Source organism: Gossypium raimondii, chromosome 12, assembly GCF_025698545.1.
Source record: "Gossypium raimondii isolate GPD5lz chromosome 12, ASM2569854v1, whole genome shotgun sequence".
Classification (NCBI taxonomy): Eukaryota; Viridiplantae; Streptophyta; class Magnoliopsida; order Malvales; family Malvaceae; genus Gossypium; species Gossypium raimondii.
The window spans coordinates 41,488,473-41,508,466 of NC_068576.1; the positions used below are offsets into that span (position 1 = coordinate 41,488,473).

General features: G+C 30.2%; 1 protein-coding gene across 3 annotated transcripts; it reads left to right on the top strand.

Moving 5' to 3' along the window:
- Positions 1-16,741: 16,741 nt before the first annotated feature.
- Positions 16,742-19,686, top strand: LOC105764191 (protein POLLEN DEFECTIVE IN GUIDANCE 1-like). 3 transcript variants are annotated; one of them, XM_052624833.1, is made up of 8 exons: positions 16,742-17,091; positions 17,390-17,541; positions 17,853-17,956; positions 18,358-18,446; positions 18,635-18,708; positions 18,921-19,021; positions 19,130-19,175; positions 19,261-19,686. In XM_052624833.1, the coding sequence occupies exons 2-8, from the start codon at positions 17,437-17,439 to the stop codon at positions 19,336-19,338; spliced, it is 597 nt and encodes a 198-aa protein (XP_052480793.1). In that variant the 5' UTR covers positions 16,742-17,091; positions 17,390-17,436; the 3' UTR covers positions 19,339-19,686. The 3 variants fall into 3 exon arrangements, with proteins under 3 accessions (XP_052480793.1, XP_052480792.1, XP_052480794.1); XM_052624832.1 differs by having other exon boundaries at positions 16,745-17,156; XM_052624834.1 differs by lacking the exons at positions 16,742-17,091; positions 17,853-17,956 and having other exon boundaries at positions 17,398-17,541.
- Positions 19,687-19,994: the final 308 nt, after the last annotated feature.

Below are 19,994 nucleotides of genomic sequence, written 5' to 3' on the forward strand. Positions count from 1 at the left end.
CTTCATGCGCCTCTTCAACAGTCAACCTTCTCAAATTGGATTCTACCAAAAAAGTGAGCTCATGACTTGAAGACAAAAGCCTTAGGCCGGTGACAAGGCAACCAAACATTCGCCAAAGAAATGTCAAAAGAATATGGCTGTGGAGAGCTAGAGTGTGGGTATTTCAAAATGGTAGGCCAACTATCGAAGATAAAAATTGAAGTGGTCCTCATAGTCACATCCTGCTGGAGTTGTCCCGAGGCCGTAGCCTAACACATCCTTGGCTGGTACGAACCATGTGGCACAATTAGAATCTATATAGAATTATATTTATTTTATTTGACATTAATTAGAATAAAGTTTTTCAACCTTTAAATAGATGTAATCAAAACTACTCTTGTATAGTTCGGTTTTCAACATTAATGAATTTCTCCTCCTTTGCGAGTGGTTTTTTCCCAAATTTTTTTTTTGTTTTGTAATCATTCTATATTGCTATAATCAACGTTAATTTTAGCACATCCCAATATCAAGCCGAAGCTAGCTAGCTCTTTGAACGTCTGCAAGCGAATGCTGTAGCTGTGTCGACCACCGCTGCATTTCGCCATGTGCCAAAAATCTTCGACAGAGTGTGCTAAAACTTTGGTTTTCTTTTTCCAGCGGCGCCGATTTCGTATGGCTTGGATGTCCTAAAAGAATAAATAAAGTTTGCAATCATTGTAACCAACAACATGATGTAGTATATTTGTAAAGTGATAAGGACCTATCAAATGTTTTCATATGCATTATTTTGAGAGACGCCATATGATTTAACTTTTTTTTTTTTGAATAATTGGTTGACGGGGCAAAACCCTTTTTCAGTGCATGTAGCAAATCATTCATGGAACCGCTGACTGGTTTATGGCGTATGGTTGAAGGTGGGACAGGGACAGTTGAGTCATGTCTCCGAATTTCAATGTTGTGTGGAGTACCGCTGCATTAGCCATGCATGCTACTGGGAACGCTTTGTTTGGACGTGGCATAACGATTCAGTCCAAGTTAGGCAGCTCTGGTTCAGTGGATGCAGACCCCTCTAACCTCTTAATCCATTGTTTTCATTCGACAATAATAGCATTTTCTGTTAACTTCTTTGTAATCAACCTAACATTTTTGTCATGAAATGGACTGATTTATAGTACAAAATCTGACCCTCCACAGGCACAAGATATGTGTCGATTTTAAGTACCGCAAATTATGCAAAGATATGACTTATACCAACACAAATTATTATTGGGTTTCAAAGCAGAAATATTGAATAAAAATCAGTAGCGAAGTTGAAGCAACTAGTTACCCTATAATTTCCAGATTTAGGATCCAATATTATGTATATATACGAGGATCATACTTTCTATCATACTGGAACATAAGAAGTGATTTTCCAATTGATATATACTCCTGTATTGATCAAGAGAATCTCCTTGTGCTGCTCTCATTGACATGATATGATTTTCTTTAAATTTAAATATGCACGGATTCAGATATTAGATTTATAAACGGGATTTTTTATCCTACCTTGTAGACATGGAATTGATATCCATGATTGAATGTTGGACTGCTTTTGTTCATTGTGATATGGAATACTTCTCTTATATGGTGGCTTTTACGCTGTCCATTTGGTCCCAATCTTACACACACTTAATATTAAAATATTATAAATACTAATTTATTTTAATTAATTCATATAATTATATTTAATAGATTATATTCAATAAATCTAAACATTTACAATTTTTATTTATTTTTTAAACTGAAGCAGCTTTTATACAAAAATATGTATATAACTTAAATGAATCACCTTTTAATCATAAGAAATATGAGTCCACTATAATATCATTTGATTATCCTGATTGCGTGACCAAAGTAAAAATATTACCAATACTTTATCTTGACTTAAATGGAGCGATGATTAAAACTTTTACATTTGGCACAAGTTCGAACCGTGTTATCTTATCTCCACCCCTAATATTGTATAAAAAAAACCTTAAAGCTTAATTGTAGATTCAAAGGCTTTCATCCATATCATCCAGTCCACACTACACTTGTTCATGGGTCCAGTTATCCGCTCGAAATTTGAGAGGGTTTGGGTAAAAATATTAGGCCCGAAAAATGGACTTCGGCAAAAAAAATTAGGCACGTTTAAAATATGGGCTAGACTCAAGTTTGAATATTTAAGGTCCGACCCAACCCAACCTATTTTTAAGTTTATAATACTTTATATTATGCTATTTTTAAATATTATGTAATTTAGAACGCATTGAAAAAATAAACGCATACTAAATATATAATACTATACTAATGTAAACATTAAAATAATATTAAGATTACTATATAAAAAATTTCAATAAATAAAAAAATGTATAAAATTATTAAATATTAAAATAATATGATATAATATAAATATTTTTAATTATTTTATTTATATTATTTTATTAACTTTAATAATATATAAAATACAACCAAAATGTCCACCAACCGTCCCATATTAACTAAATGGTCAATTTACCATTCAAATCCTTTAACAAACATTAACCATGCATTTTATTTAATAAAAACAATATCGATTTATTTTTACAAGTTTTACGATTTAGTTCTTTTTTCCTTAATTTAGTATCCAACTTCAAAATTACTGAACTAAATTTTAATCCACTTATATAATAGCTCCATAGACATTCAACATTAATATTTACGAGCTCAGTTTATGAAAACGAGGTCTCGATACCTCATTTTTCAAAACCAATAACTTCTGTTACACACCACTTGTACCTTAACTAATTACCAATTAACAAAAATTATCATATCAAAATTCAATAAAAAATTATAATAAACTCGTAAATAATATTAAATAATATTTACTGACTCGATCATCGGAAAACAAAGTTCTAAAACAGCCATTTCCACTACCGCTAAAAAATGGGTTGTTACAATCAAGTAAAGAATTTTTTAAAACTTCAACCCTTTTATCAATAGTCATCTTATCACCGGCAACCTTGTAGGATGCTATTTCAGCAAATGAATTTCTCCATTGTATTTTAGAATCGAAAATTTCAAAATAATCTTTGAGCCATTTTAATTCTGTTAAAGTTCCAACGACAATCGAAGCACAGGCAATGCCATGACCATTGAGGTCTTCTGGAAAATTAAAATCAATCAATCATATCACTTTAGTTAAAACCTTTCCTTTGGTGTAATTTTCAATAGCCGTAATCTTTTTTCATTAAATATAAATTTAAATCGTCACTTTTATTATAAAATTAAATTAGTAATAACTGAACCAAAATACTTACATTTTAATGTAACATCTCGTTTTCAGTGAAATCGAAATAGTAGTTTCGGGGCCACAAATCCAAGTCATAAGAAAATTTATTTTAATATTATTTTATGGTCCAATGTATGATAAAATACAGTATAAAAATTTCGTTAAGAAATTTTACTTGTTTATACCTAATTTGATGAAAAGGACTAAATTGCATTCGATTGCAAAAGTTGAGTTCTAATAGTTATTGGTATTAAATAGCTATAGAATTTGAAATTTGAAGTCCTTATATGGTAATTAGACCATTAAAATGCTTAGTGGATAAGCATGAATAGTCATCATTGAAAATTTCATGAAACATTAGGGTTAATTTTGGAAATTAAAGAATAAAGTTATATTAAATGAAATAAAAAAAGATATTATCATCATCATCCACCAAACATAAAAAAAGAAAAAAGAAACCCTAGCCATGGAAGCTTGAGATGTTAGCAAGCTTACTTTGTTCAATTAGATATGTATTCTTGTGCCGTTTTTGATGATTTTTATGTTTTTGAGATCGTAATGCTTAATCTAGCTATCTCGGGGATTAATTTGCAAAATTGTTAAAGTATCAGGGCTTTTCCATAGATGAGTATAGTTGAATTATGAAGTTTTATGATAGAAAATGAAAGGTTGTTGTTAGATAAACAACTTTTGTAAAGAGAATTTGGATGAAATTATTAATTAGGGACTAAATTGAAAAGATGAAAAATTTATGGAAAAATTCTGAATGTTGTGAAAGACATGGGCTGCTATTGATATGTATGAAAATCGGCTAGGCTTGAATAATGATTAAATTGTATGAATTTCATTTTTCAAGCCTAGGGACTAAATTGTAATTAATTAAAAGAATAGGGAAAAATAGTAATTTTTCCAAAAATGTGTGTTGGATTAAATTGAAAATGAATTATATTAAACTGAGTTAAATTCATTCGTATAGATCCAGATAGACCTAACACGGAGTTAGATCAAGGCAAAGAAAAAGTATCGAATTAGTAGCCCTCGTATCTACGAAAACTTATCGAGGTAAGTTTGTGTAACTAAATTGTATATTTAAATGTTTTAAATTGAATGTTGTTGTGTGTGATTTGTACAAATTGCTATGTATAATTATTAATCACATATCTGATAAATACTGAGTCCCGTTTGTACCTTAGAAATTCGAAGGATACGAATGACATGTCATTTGGGTTCCCGATTTGGTTGTGATCCTGCATGTGTTGCGGACACACCACAGCTCTCTTGAGCTTCCCGATACTTGGCTCTCATGAGCTTCCAGATTAACAGTTCTCTTGAGCTTCCCAATATTTGGCTTGCAAGAGCTTCCTGATATACAACTCACATGAGCTTTCCGTTATATGGCTCGAAAGCGCTTTCCGCTTACATACTTGTATAAGCATACAAGTACATGAATTGACGAATTATAGATTTGTATACTTCGTATGTACTACCTGTGTATCAAACGATATTTTAAATGGTTCAACAAGTAAAGTTCTTATATGAAACAATATGAGTCCAAAATGAACAATTACAGGTATATACTTGAATTACATGGAAATAATATTACATGATATATTGAAATATGAGATGGATGATACATATATGTGAATCTTTCCTAGTGATTATGTACATCCATGTTTATTGGTTATTGAAAGTGTTACATGGCTAACATGTTGAGGATATGTGTTTAGGCTTTTGGCCAAATTTGTTTGGTTATATTAGCATGCTTACCTTAAATATGATTAAATGGTAAGCTAATTTCCATGTTATATGAACCTACTAAGCTTAAATGCTTACTCTGTGTTATTTTCCATGTTTTATAGTAATTCGGAAGCTCATTTTGGTTGGAAGCTGGTCGGAGCAACTTCACACTATCCATCGGCCTTTTCGGTATAATTAGAAAATTAATTTTGGTTATAATGGCATGTATAGGTTAATTTGGCCATTGAGGGCATATAAATGTTTTGTTGGAATTAGCCATTTGAATGGCTTGTGATAGATATATTTTGATGTGTATATATAAGTGGTCTTATTATATTTGATGTGTGTTTGAAATAGTTGAATGATGGAAATCTTATGAGTATATTGATGGTTGAGTTGAATTGGTATATTTGGTAAATCATGCATATATGTATTTGGTCATGTAGGTGAAATTGGTTATTTGGTTTATATGAGTTATGTTTTCATTTAAAGAACCTAAGGGCATATTGTTGGTATGTGATAGTATTACATGTTTAAGTATTGATTTTGGCTTGAATTGAATGTCTTGTTATGGCTTGTTGAAGTCCAAAAATGTTGAATTAGGTTGATGATAAAATTGGATGAGAAATATGGCTAGAAAAATGACCTATTTTTGTCTACATTGGAAGAGACACGGGCAGAGACATGGGCGTGTGTCTTAGCCGTGTGTGACACATGACCAGGTGACACGGCTGTGTGTCCCCTGTATCTTAAATTTGCACAAAACAGAATGCTCACACGGCCTAGTACACGGGCGTGTGAGACACATGGCCTGGCCACACGGGCGTGTGTCCCTTGCACCTTTGAAAAATTTTGATGTTTTCTGAAAAATTCTTTGAGTAACCGATTTAGTCCCGACTTATTTTCAATGTATATTTTGAGCCTCGAGGGCTCGCATAAGGGACAATATAATTGATTTTGATTGGTTTCTAATATGAATGCTAGATGATATGAAATATCGTTAATTAATCTGTAAATTCTGGTAATGCTCTGAAACCCTGTTTCGACAATGGATACGGGTTAGGGGTGTTACATTTAAAATGAATATTCAAGTGTTTAGCTTCCAAAATAGGAATATATTTATCTTCAAAACATTCATGATTCACATTTATACATGTATCAATAATCGCAATTAGTGATTTAGACTTTTCTTCCATTGAATTTTTTTTGTCTTCAAAACAATTACTTTCTTCTTCGTTGATAATAAATTTTCGAAATTTGAACATGCATTTACAAGCTCATATGATCGAAGTTTATTTATCAAAAATGAGAACAATATTCCAGCAACATTTGCATTTCAAAGCTTTTTTATTATTCATCTTTCTTTTCCATAGTAAAAAATCTTCCCTTTCGAAATTTTCACAAATTTCTCCTTCACATCATTTGCACAATATTTGCACAAATTTCCCCTTCACATCTTTCTGAATCTTCCCATTTTTCCTTTTGTAGCTGAGATGTTTCATCTTTTGATTCAACTTCTTTTCCTTTCATTGTTCCCACAACCTCAACAGCTCATTTTAACATATAAACAAATATTTTGTTAGTATAATTTTTGAATATCAATATTAAGATTACAATAAAATCTAAATAAAATTTATACAGTACATACTTTGACCAATTAATTAGTTTACAATAATCTAAATATTTTACCATAAATAAATTGCACCCCCTAAATTAACAAATATTAATAAGTTACTATCTTATCATTGAGCTAAAAATTTAATTAGAGAATGATCATGTACCTTGATTTGTTTTCTACCCCCTATATCAACTTGTGTTATGAATCTTTCACCAGAACAACATGATCCGACCTCAATAACCAAAGGAGCTAACCATCCCGATAGAATGTAAAAAGAATCAGCAAGATAACCAAAAGATGTACAAAAAGATGTACAAACAACTATATTTTCTTTCATTGCCAAATATCCTCCCATATTAACTGGATCACAGAGATACAAAGAAAGGTTTGACAAAGTATCTGTTCTCAAAAATACCATTATTACACTCACCTCATCCAGAATTATTTTCCCAATAGCATCAAGCAAATAATTCTTTTTTAAAACTTCAACACTTTTATCATTGTCACATTATCACCGGAAACTTTGTAGGATGTTATTCTAGCAAACGGGTTTCCCCATTGTATTTTAGAATAAAAAATTTCAGAATAATCTTTGAGCCATTTAAATTCTGTTAAAGTTCCGACGGCAATCAAAGCACATGCAATGCCATGACCATTGAAGTCTTCTAGAAAATTAAAATCGATCAATCTTGTCGTCGCTATACTTAAAACCTTTCCTTTGGTGTAATTTTCAATGGCCGCAATCTTTCTACATTAAATATAAATTTAAATTGTCACTTTTATTATAAAATTAAATTAGTAATAACTGAATCAAAATACTTACATTTTAAAATGAATATTCAAGTGGTTAGATTCCAAAATAGGAATATGTTTATCTTCAAAACATTCATGATTCACATTTATACATGTATCAATAATCGCAATTAGTGATTTCGACTTTTCTTCCGTTGAATTTTTTTTTGCCTTTAAAGCAATTACTTTCTTCTTCGTCGGCAATAATTTTTCAGAATTTGAACATGCATTTACAAGCTTATATGATCGGAATTCATTTATCGAAGATGAGAACAATATTCCAACAACATTTGCATTTAAAAGCTGTTTTATTATTTATTTTTCTTCTCCATAATAAAATATCTTCCTCTTCAAAATTTTCAAAAATTTCTCATTCACATCATTTGCACAATTTTCCTTTTCCCATCTTTCTAAATCTTCAATTTTTCCTTTTGTAGCGGATATGTTTCAGATTTCGTTTCAACTTCTTTTCGTTTCCTTTTTCCTACAACCTTAACAACTCCTTTTAACATATAAAAAATATTTTGTTAATATAATTTTTGTATATCAATATTAATATTACAATAAAATCTAAATAGAAATTTATAAAGTACATGCTTTGACCAATTAATTAGTTTACAATAATCTTAATCTTTATTCATAAATGAATATGTAACGCCCTGACTTATTAAATTGTTTTTTTACAAATTTTGTTGTAAATGAGTAGTTGTCGTAGTGGTTAAGTGGTGTCAATGAGTAGTTGTCGTAGTGGTTGAGTGGTGTCAATGTAGGTAAAGGTTTTTAGTTCTTATCAGGTTGTTAATGGGATTAGTGGTTTGAGTTGATTGGGTTGTTAAGTAAATCCTTGATTTTTTTCAATTATCTTAAAAGTTAATTTTTTTTATTTGATTTGTCTGTTATTTCTTTTTTTTAAAAGAGAGAAAATATCCCAAGATTTCTGCCATTATTTTTTTCTAAAATTTCATTCGCTCACCTTTTCAATTGGTTTTTAAGTGGGAGAGATTTCAAGACTTGACTTTATTCTTTTCATCCATTTACTTCAAACTTCTTGTTTTCTCTTAAGTTTTTGTCTTCTGTGTTTTGCGATTTTTGTGAAGGTTGTGTATTGGTTTGCTGCTGCACCGTTCTGTGTCGGTAATTGTTTTTATCCTTTTCTTCTTTCTTTTGTTTGTTGTGAGGACTGTTCCATTCATTGACTTTGGTTAAGTTAGGTGTGTGTGGTGCGTTTTTCTCCTAGTTAATCGCTTTGATTTTTTATTAGGGGAGAATTGCGAGATGATTAGCGTTTCCCCAGCAACTTGAATCGCATGGTGGCAATCCGTCCTTGGGCAATGGTTTAATTGTACTTGGAGTTGTTTAAGGGCATTGTGTGCTATACTTATCTGTGAATTAGTGTCGTGAAACGTCACTAGGTTAATGTTTTGAACCCCATGTTTAGGTACTGAGGGTTCCGTGTTTACTTAGGTATTGAAGTCGAATAAGGTATGTAACGAGAAACCTGAAAAATAGTGAACGAAAAAAGCTAAAATTGTGGCTTTTCGACGCCACACGGTCGTGTGGTAGGCCGTGTGTAAGGCTGTGTGTGATACACGGTCTAGGCCATTTTCGGTCGTTTGGGCTACATGGGTATGTGTGGGGCATGTGGACCACAGGCATGGCCATTTTGGGCTGTGTGGGTCATACGAGCATATGGGCTCAAATTTTAGAATTTTTCCTTAGGGTTGTACATGTCGCCTCGATCGACTATGGGCCTTCCGTGGGGTCAGTATATGTTATATAAGCCGTAAAGCATGAAATCTGTTATTCTGTTAGTATGAATTCGACGTAAATAATGCTTAAATGCATGTAATGTGATGCTATATGTTTGATCTGTTATGTATAAGCATGTTCAATATCTGTTTTACGAGCATGCATGATTTATATATTCTGGTATCTATTATTTTGTTTAATCTAGTATTCCGTTTGTATCTGACTACGGGGCGGGTTATGTATTATATGGAGGAAGTGTTTTGTTTAAAGTGTTAACTAGCTATTATACTGGTAGCACTGCTGCAATTATTTTGGAAAGTGTTGTAAGGATACTATGTGGTGTGTAGGGTTGGGTGGGTGTTTTATACCTCACGTGGTGTGTTGGGATGGTTGGAGTTGATGTGTAGAGGATGGGTGTAGGATTTATATATATGCATCTGTACTAGTCTGATATGATTCTGTATTAAATGTATGTTTGTATCTGTTCTGCCATGTGATCAAATCTGAATTTCTGTATATGTTTGGGTTACACACTGAGTTTAAAAAGAAAACTCACTCTTTTTACGTCTGATCATTTTAGGTAACCTTTAGACTTAGATGGGTTGGTGCAACGGGAGCTTGGTTGTGTCTGCATTGCTGTAAAACTTTATTTACTTAAATTCGGCTTATTTAAATTTCTGTTTTGAGACTATTTTACAATTTGGACTATCTAGACTTTTGGGATTGTTTATGGTTTCGAATTTTTATTTTGGTTTTTAGCATGATGATTGATAAAATGGTTTTTACGAAAATGATCGTTTTTTTATGAAATTAACTATTTTCAAGGAAACAAACCCAATTTACCAAAATATAACATTTTAAGAATTTTCACTGCAAATTATTTGATTTATTTTGAAAACATAAACAATTGACCTTTTTTTAACTAATAAGTGTAACAACACGCTCTTTTAAATAAGTAGACTCTTTTAGTAACAAAGACACGGTGTTTTCAGAAAGAAAAAGTCAGTTTTATAATTTTTCTATGTAGCATTTCAAGATTCGACCATAACGTTTAGGTCGAGTTTGGGTGTTACAGAACCGCACCCCTAAATTAAAAAATATTAATAAGTTAGTATCTTATCATTGAGCTAAAAATTTAATTAGAAAATGATCATGTACCTTGATTTGTTTTCTACCTCCTATCTCAACTTGTGTTATGAATATTCCACCAGAACTATATTATCTGACTTCAATAACCCACGGAGCTAACCATCCTGATAGAGTGTAAAAAGAATAAGCAAGATAACCCAAAAATGTACAAACAACTATATTTTCTTTCATTGCCAAATATCTTCCCATATTAACTGGATCACAGAGATATAAAGAAAGGTTTGACAAAGTATATGTTCTCAAATATACCATTATTACATTCACTTTCTCCAAAATTATTTTCCCCATAGTATCAAGTAAAGAATTTTTTTTAAAAAAAATTCAACACTTTTATCAATTGTCACTTTATCACCGGAAACTTTGTAGGACGCTAATCTAGCAAACGAGCTTCCCCTTGTATTTTAGAATAAAAAATTCTAGAATAATCTTTGAGCCGTTTTAATATTGTTAAAGTTCCAACGTCAATCAAAGCACATGAAATGCCATGACCATTGAGGTCTTCTGGAAAATTAAAATCAATCAATCTTGTCGCTATAGTTAAAACCTTTTCTTTGGTGTAATTTTTAATGGTTGCAATCTTTCTACAGTAAATATAAATTTAAATCGTCATTTTTATTATAAAATTAAATTAGTTAGAACTGAGGTAAAATACTTACATTTTAAGATTAATAGTCAAGTGGTTAGATTCCAAAATTAAGAATATGTTTATCTTTAAAACATTCATGATTCACTTTTATATGGTATCAATAATCTCAATTAGAGATTTTGACTTTTCTTCCATTGAATTTTTTTTGTCTTCAAAGCAATTACTTTCTTCTTAAATCGATAATAAGTTTTCGGAAATTGAACATGTATTTAAAAGATATAATCGAAATTTATTTATCGAAAATGAGAATAATCTTCCAGCAACATTTGCATTTAAAAACTCTTTTATTATTCATCTTTCTTCTCCATCATAAAAAATCATTCCATTCAAAATTTTTACAAATTTTCCCTAAACATCATTTGCACAACATTTGCACGTTTTCCTTTTGTACCTGATATGTTTTAACTTTCGATTCAATTTCTTTTCCTATCCTTATTTGCACAACCTTAACAACTCCTTCTAACATATAAACAAATATTTTGTTAGTATAATTTTTACATATCAATATTAAGATTACAGTAAAATCTAAATAGAAATTTATAAAGTACATACTCGACCAATTAATTAGTTTACAATAATTTCAATCTTTATCTATAAATGAATCGTATCCCTAAATTAAAAAAGATTAATAAGTTAGTATCTTATCATTGAGCTAAAATTTTAATTAGAGAATGAACATGTACCTTGATTTGTTTTCTACCTCTTATCTCAACTTGTGTTATAAATCTTCCACCGAACTACATTATTCGACCTCAATAACCAAAAGAGTTAACCACCTTGATAGAGTGTAAAAAGAATCATCAAGATAACCTAAAGATGTACAAACAACTATATTTTCTAAAATATTAACTGGATCACAGAGATACAAAGAGAGGTTATATAAAATATCTTTTCTAAAATATACAATTATTACATTCACCTTCTCCAAAATTATTTTCCCCATAGCATCAAGTAAAGATTTTTTTTTTTAAATTCAACACTTTTATCAATTGACACCCTATCACCGGAAACTTTGTAGGGTGCTAATCTAGCAAACAGGTTTCACCCTTATATTTTAGAATCGAAAATTCCAGAATAATCTTTGAGCCATTTTAATACTGTTAAAGTTCTGAACGCAATCAAAGCACATGCAATGCCATGACCATTGAGGTCTTTTGGAAAATTAAAATCAATCTTGTCACTATAGTTAAAACATTTCCTTTAGTGTAATTTTCAATGGCTGCAATCTTTCTACAATAAATATAAATTTAAATTGTCATTTTTATTATAAAATTAAATTAGTTATAACTGAATCAAAATACTTACATTTTAAAATAAATATTGAAGTGGTTAGATTCCAAAATAGGAATATGTTTATCTTCAAAACATTCATGATTCACATTTATACAGGTATCAATAATCGCAAATAGTGATTTCGACTTTCCTTCCATTGAAATTTTTTTTGTCTTCAAACCAATTATTTTCTTCTTCGTCAATAATAATTTTTTGAAATTTGAACATGCATTTAAAAGCTCGTATGATAGAAATTCATTTATTAAAGATGAGCACAATATTCCAGCAACATTTTCATTTAAAAGCTCTTTTATTATTTATCTTTCTTTTCCATCATAAAAAATCTTCCCCCCTCAAAATTTTCAGAAATTTTCCCTCCACATCATTTGCACAACACTTGCACAATTTTTCCATTCACATCTTTTGAATCTTCATATTTTCCTTTTGTAGTTGAGATGTTTTAGATTTCTGTTCAACTTCTTTTCCTTTCCTTGTCCCCACAACCTCAACAACTCCTTTTAATATATAAACAAATATTTTATTAGTATAATTTTTATAAATCAATATTAAGATTACAATAAAATCTAAATAGAAATTTATAAAGTACATACTCTGACCAATTAATTAGTTTACAATAATCTCAATCTTTATCCATAAATGAATCGCATCCCTAAATTAAAAAATATTAATAAGTTAGTATCTTATTATTGAGCTAAAAATTTAATTAGAGAATGATCATGTACCTTAATTTGTATTGTATCTCATATCCCAACTTGTGTTATGAATCTTCCACTAGAACCACATGATACGACCTCAATAACCAAATGAGCTAACCATCCCGATATAGTGTAAAAAGAATCGACACTATTAGCCAAAGATGTACAGACAACTATATTTTCTTTCATTGCCAAATATCCTCCTATGTTAACTGGATCACATAGATACAAAGAAAGGTTTGATAATTTATCTGTTCTCAAAGATACCATTATTTTATTCACCTTATCCAAAATTATTTTTCCTATAGCATCAAGCAAATAGTTTTTTTAAAACTTCTACACTTTTATCAATTGTCACATTATCACCGGAAACTTTGTAAGATGTTATTCTAGCAGATGGGTTTCACCCTTATATTTTAGAATCTAAAATTCCAGAAGCATCTTTGAGCCATTTGAATTTTGTTAAAGTTCCGATGGCAATCAAAGCATATCCAGTGCCATGACCATTGAGGTCTTCCGAGAAAATAAAAAACCAATAAATCTTGTCGCTTTAGTTAAAACCTTTCCTTTGGTATAATTTTCCATGGTCACAATCTTTCTACATTAAATATGAATTTAAATCGTCATTTTTATTATAATAATTAAATTAATAATAATTGAATCAAAACACATACCTTTCAAAATGGATATTCAATTGGTTAGATTCTAAAATAGGTATATGTTTATCTTCAAAACATTCATAATTCATATTTATACATGTATCAATAATCGCAATTAGTGATTTGGACTTTTCTTCCTTTGAAATTTTTTTGCCTTCAAAGGAATTTTTTTCTTCTTCGCCAATAATAAATTTTCGGAATTTGAACATGCATTTAAAAGCTCATATGATCGAAATTCATTTATCAAAGATAAGCCCAATATTCCAGCAACATTTGCATTTAAATGCTTTTTTATTATTTATCTTACTTCACAATCATAAAAAATCTTTCCCTTCACAATTTTCACAGTTTTCCCCGTCAGATCATTTGCACAATTTTCCCATTCACATCTTTCTATATCATCTTATTTTTCTTTTATTGCTGAGATGATTGAACTTTGGATTCAACTTCTTTTCCTTTCCTTGTTCCTACAATCTCAACATCTCGTTTTAACATGTAAATAAATATTCTATTAATACAATTTCTTTATATCATTATTAAGATTACAATATAATTTAAATAGAAATTTATTGAGTACATACTTGGTCCGATTATTTAGTTTACAACAATCTCCATCTTTATCCATAAATGAATTGAACCCCTAAATTAAAAAATATATTAATAAGTTAGTACCTTACCATTGAGCTAATAATTTAATTAGAGAATGGTCATATACCTTGATTTGTTTCTACCTCCTATCTAAACTTGTGTTATGAATCTTCCACAAAATTACATGATCCGACCTTAATAACCCAATGAGTTAATCATCTCGATAGAGTGTAAAAGAATCAACACAATAACCCAAAGATGTACAAACAAATTTTTTTTTCATTGCCAATTTTCCTCTCATATTAATTGGATCATAGAGATACAAAGAAAAATTTGACAAAGTATCTATTCTCAAAGATACTAATATTACATTTACCTTGTCCAAAATTATTTTTCCCATAGCATCAAACAAAGAATTTTTTTAAAACTTCAACACTTTTATCGATTGTCACATTTATCACCAGAAACTTTGTAAGATGTTATTCTAGCAAACGGGTTTCCCCCTTATATTTTAGAATAAAAAATTTCAGAAGCATCTTTGAGCCATTTGAAATTTGTTAAAGTCTCGACGGCAATCAAAGCACATGTAGTGCCATGACTATTGAGGTCATTCGAAAAAAATTAAAAATTAATCAATCCTGTCGCTTTAGTTAAAACCATTCCTTTGGTGTAATTTTCAATTTCCACAATTTTTCTACATTAAATATAAATTTAAATCATCATTTTTATTATAAAAATTAAATTAGTAATAACTGAATCAAAACACATACCTTTATATTTAATTGGTTAGATTCCAAAATAGAAATATTTTTATCTTCAAAACATTCATGATTCAGTATTTATTCATGTATCGATAATCACAATTAGTGATTTCGACTTTTCTTCCACTGAATTTTTTTGTCTTTAAAGCAAATTTTTCTTCTTCATCCATAATAAATTTTCAAATTTGAACATGCATTTAAAAGCTTATATGATCGAAATTAATTTATCAAATATGAGCACAATATTCCAACAACATTTTCTTTTAAAAGCTCTTTTATTATTCATCTTTCTTCTCCATCATAAAAAATCTTCTCCTTCAAAATTTTCACAATTTTCACCTTCACATAATTTGCACAATTTTCCCTTTCATATCTTTCTTAATCTTTACATTTTTCTTTTGTAGTTGAGATGTTTCGACTTTGGATTCAACTTATTTTCCTTTTCTTGTTCCTACAACTTCAACAACTCGTTTTAACATATAAACAAATATTTTGTTAGTATAATTTTATATATCAATATTAATATTACAATATAATCTAAATAGAAATTTATTGACTACATACTCGGACTAATTAATTAGTTTACAATAATCTTCATCTTTATTCATAAATGAATTGAACCCCTAAATTAAAAATATATTAATAAGTTAGTAACTTATCATTGAGCTAATAATTTACTTAGAGAATGATCATGTACCTTGATTTGTATTCTAAACTTGTGTTATGAATCTTCCACCAGAACTGCATGATCCGACCTCAATAACTAAAGGTATTAGCCATCCCGATAGAGTGTAAAAAAAATCAGCACGATTATCAAAAGATATACAAACAATTATATTTTATTTAATGGCCAAATATCCTCTCATATTAATTGGATCACAGGGGTACAAAGAAATGTTTGACAAAAAATCTGTTCTCAAAGATACCATTATTACATCCACATTGTTCAAAATTATTTTCCCTATAGTATTAAGCAAATAATTTTTTTTAAAACTTCAACAATTTTATCAATTGTCACCTTATCACCGGAAAACTTGTAGAATGTTATTCTAGCAAATGGGTTTCCCCCTTATATTTTATAATCGAAAATTTCATAAGCATCTTTGGGCCATTTTAATTCTGTTAAAGTTCCTATGGCAATCGAAGCACATGCAATGCCATGACCATTGAGGTCTTCTGGAAAATTAAAATCAATCAATCTTGTCGTTTTAGTTAAAACCTTGCGTCAAATATGAATTTAAATTATCATTTTTATTATAATAATTAAATTAATAATAACTGAATCAAAATACTTACCTTTTAAAAGAGATATTCATTTAGTTAGATTCCAAAATAGGAATATGTTTATCTTCAAAACATTAATGATTTGCATTTATACATGTATCAATAATCACAAATAGAGATTTAGAGTTTTCTTCCACTAATTTTTTTATCTTTAAAGCAATTTTCTTCTTCTTCGTTCATAATAAGTTTTCGAGTAGTTGAATTATTTGCTCCGATTTCCCATCGTTCTGAATATTTTATAATTTTACTATTAACACAAATTGTTTAAAATGCTAGAATGAATTGTTCAAAAATTGAACATTAAATTTTTATCTAATCTTTAAATAATTTCTTAAATTTCAAAAATAATAAAATTAAGAAAATATTTTAAAAGCTCATGTAAAAAAACAATTCTAAAGTCTCGTAAAATTACAAAAAATATAAAATAATCTCCAGAATTGATAAAATTTATAGAAAGTTATAAAACTAATATTAACAAAATTCTAGAAAAATATTGTTTTTCTCTTATCTTGTACGAAGTTTTCAAACTTTTCTCTCACACCATGTTTGGTTGGGTGTAATGGATTAGCCATTACACCCATATTCCGTGGCCCCACTCAATAGTCGTTTGGTTCGCTGTATTGACTTAAGACGGGCCTATTACGTTGCGGACGGATTCGACATTTTCTTTGCTTCAGCGCCGATTTCTAATCCCTTCCAAAAGCAAAGATTAGCTATTACTTCTCTGTTCTGATTTTCTTTTTCAATTTTTGCCCTCAGCTTCATCTTCTGCTTCTGTAACTTTCTTTCCAACCATCTCTACGTTTCCCTTTTTTTCCATTGATTGCAGAGGAGACCTAGATATTTAAGGCAATTTTTATTTTTTCCTCATTCTCCTTCTTCCGTTCTTCATCTTCTTCTCCTTCTTCATCCAGGTAACTTTCCTCCTTCTACTTCTTCCGTTCTTCATCTTTTATTTCCAATTTTCCTTAGCTTTGTCCGTCGCATATCTTCTCTTCTCAGGGCTGCTGTTTTGTTTCTCTCAAATCTATGGCTGCTTTCACCTCTTTCTCTCTTTTTCGGCACTCTTTTATCTGTTTATATTTTGTTAATGTTAAGGACAGAGTGATAAAGTATTGATTCTGTGTATTTGATTTGATTTGGACAGATCTTTATGCAGTGCACAAATCACTGGCGAAGTACTTTTTGGATGAAATGTATAGTGGAAATTCATTGCGGAGGACCACAACACTTGGTAGTGAGAAAGAACGAGAGCGAGTGTATGATACTATCTTCCGCTTGCCATGTAGATGTGAAGTGGTAATATTAGCTTTCCCTTCTTTGATGTGGATAAAATATGAGAGTCAAAAAGAAAAAGAAAAGATGGATTTGTTGGTAATCTCCACCTGTACCTCATCACATTATCAGTAACAAGTTTGCGTGCACTGACTATATTCATTGTTTCTTGGAATTTTCTTTTTGCCTCATCTGGTAGCTATGTCTACTCTATTTTTGTTAAAATGCTGAATTATTGTTCTATTTCTTGTGGATTGCTTAATCAAATTGATTTGTTTTGTTGTAACATTGTTTTTCTTTTTGAAACATTATCAAGTGCGGCAATCTTATTTTAGCTTATAGATGTTGGATTCTTTGTCTGCTTTGATGTGTTTCTATCCTTGTTAACTATCATGCTAACAAGGATTCTGATTAAGCTTTGGAGGTTCCTGACTGCAAGGTTAGCTATTATAATATATTGTATACACACACACACTCACACACTCAGATTTATACATACTTTGGTTCATATGATTTGCATCCTCATGCTTGTGGCGAATTTATGTCGAAACAATTCTGCCTTTTCTCTTTTAAGTTTTTCGTTGAAGTAGTAAAAGGATTCTATTAGAATTATGGCTCATGCTTTCTTTTGGAAGTTTCAATAAGGCTGGCATAATGGCTGGCATCATTTTTAGAGTTCGTGCACAAGAAAATATTATTTCTCCTTATGCTTCTTTTGTTTTAACAACATTTGTTTCTTTTAGGCCATATATGAAATCATCATATTATTCTTTTTTGGCACATACTACAGTTATTGTGTCTTGCAATGATTGCAAAATAACCTAACCATGTTTGTGGCAGGCAATTCAAGAGGCTTTCTGCAGCAGAGCTGTGTGATTTTGGCTGCTTTCTTGTTCTAGCATGTGGAGTCATTCTCCTGAGCCAAACAGGTATGGCAGGACATATCACTGCCTGTATGTTTGTAATAGACGATCATTAAAAATATCCATATCATTGGTGCTTATTAAGATTTTGAGGCTTAATTAGTGCTCTACCACTAATGGACTGAGAGAGTTTAACAAGTAATACTGTTTCCATAGGTGGTTTTATTCTCTAATTTTAGTTTTTGTCTTCCCAGATATCAGTCTAATATATCACATGGTTCGTGGTCAAGGAACAATTAAACTCTATATGATCTACAATGTGTTGGAGGTGAGAATGAACAACTGAACTTGAATACTTTTTCAATTACTTTTTCAATCACAGTTTACTAACATATAGGGAAAAAGTTAGAACTGTCATTGGCATAATTTATGTTCTTAATGGTAGTGTATGTGATGCAGAATTATGCAATTAGTTTTGAATTTGCTCAACTGTTTAGTTTTTATGTTTGAGTTGCTTCTTACTTCAGCTTTGTTAAGCAGTGTTTCTTGCTGCAACTTATAAGTTCAGGACAAGCTGAAAAATCAACGAGCTTCAGCTCTTCCATGATGAGAATTTTTCAGCATGGTCTTTTGCGTCAGAGGTGCTATATTATGCCATGAACTTTAGCTTCATTTCTTTTATGCAATAGATATTGAGGGTTCTATATCTCACGATTGGTGTCATGATGTATTTATGTTTATTTCTACAGAGATAAAGAAGCTCCAAGATTAACTGAGAGTGGTTTCCAATTCTTGGTGTGCATCATGAAACTCATGGCCCTTTTGCCTCTTTTCTGGTTGTCTGTCACCTAAAATTACTTCTCATCTGTGTAATTTGCAGTTGATGGATACAAATGCTCAGCTTTGGTATATTATCAGAGAGTATATCTCCAATTCAGAGGTATATTTGATGAGATAATTGTTGTGTTCTTCTTGGAACTTGTTTGTTAGAGCTATTGTGTTTTACTGTTGTTAAGTTCTTGAAGGGGAAATTGGCATGAATTTATTGTAAATTTTTATTTGTTATTGGTTTATTAGTATATATTATCCTCTTAAATGTGAATGTACCCAAGGGGGTGTGACTGTGCGCATGCACTAAAGTAATAGCTTGTGTATTCTTGTGTGCTTGAGCATTAGTAGCTACTTTTAGTTCAAGGGAAAAAGGTGTCATTTCCTATATGGGACTTTTGGTTGTATAAGTGTTTGTGGATTGATGGATCCATATACTGATAAGCTTAATGAAGGAAAAATAGAAATTGACTCCTTATCTTGGCCTTATGTTGATAAGCTTGTACTTTATATAATTGCTTTTTGATTTGTTGTCTTGCATGAAGTGATCTACTACACCTTCAATGGAGAGAATATTTGCTTAAAAGTATAGGACACAAATGATAAAATTGTAAAGTTTGGATATTAACTAATTTTAATTTACCAAATTATATCATAACCTACTTTCCTTTTTCGTTTTAAAAGAAGCACAATTTACTAAGTTGAACTTATGGAATTTAATAAAATAAGTTTGTTTTATTTATTATTAAAACATGTTATTTTTATAAGATTTAAGCTTAAATTTAA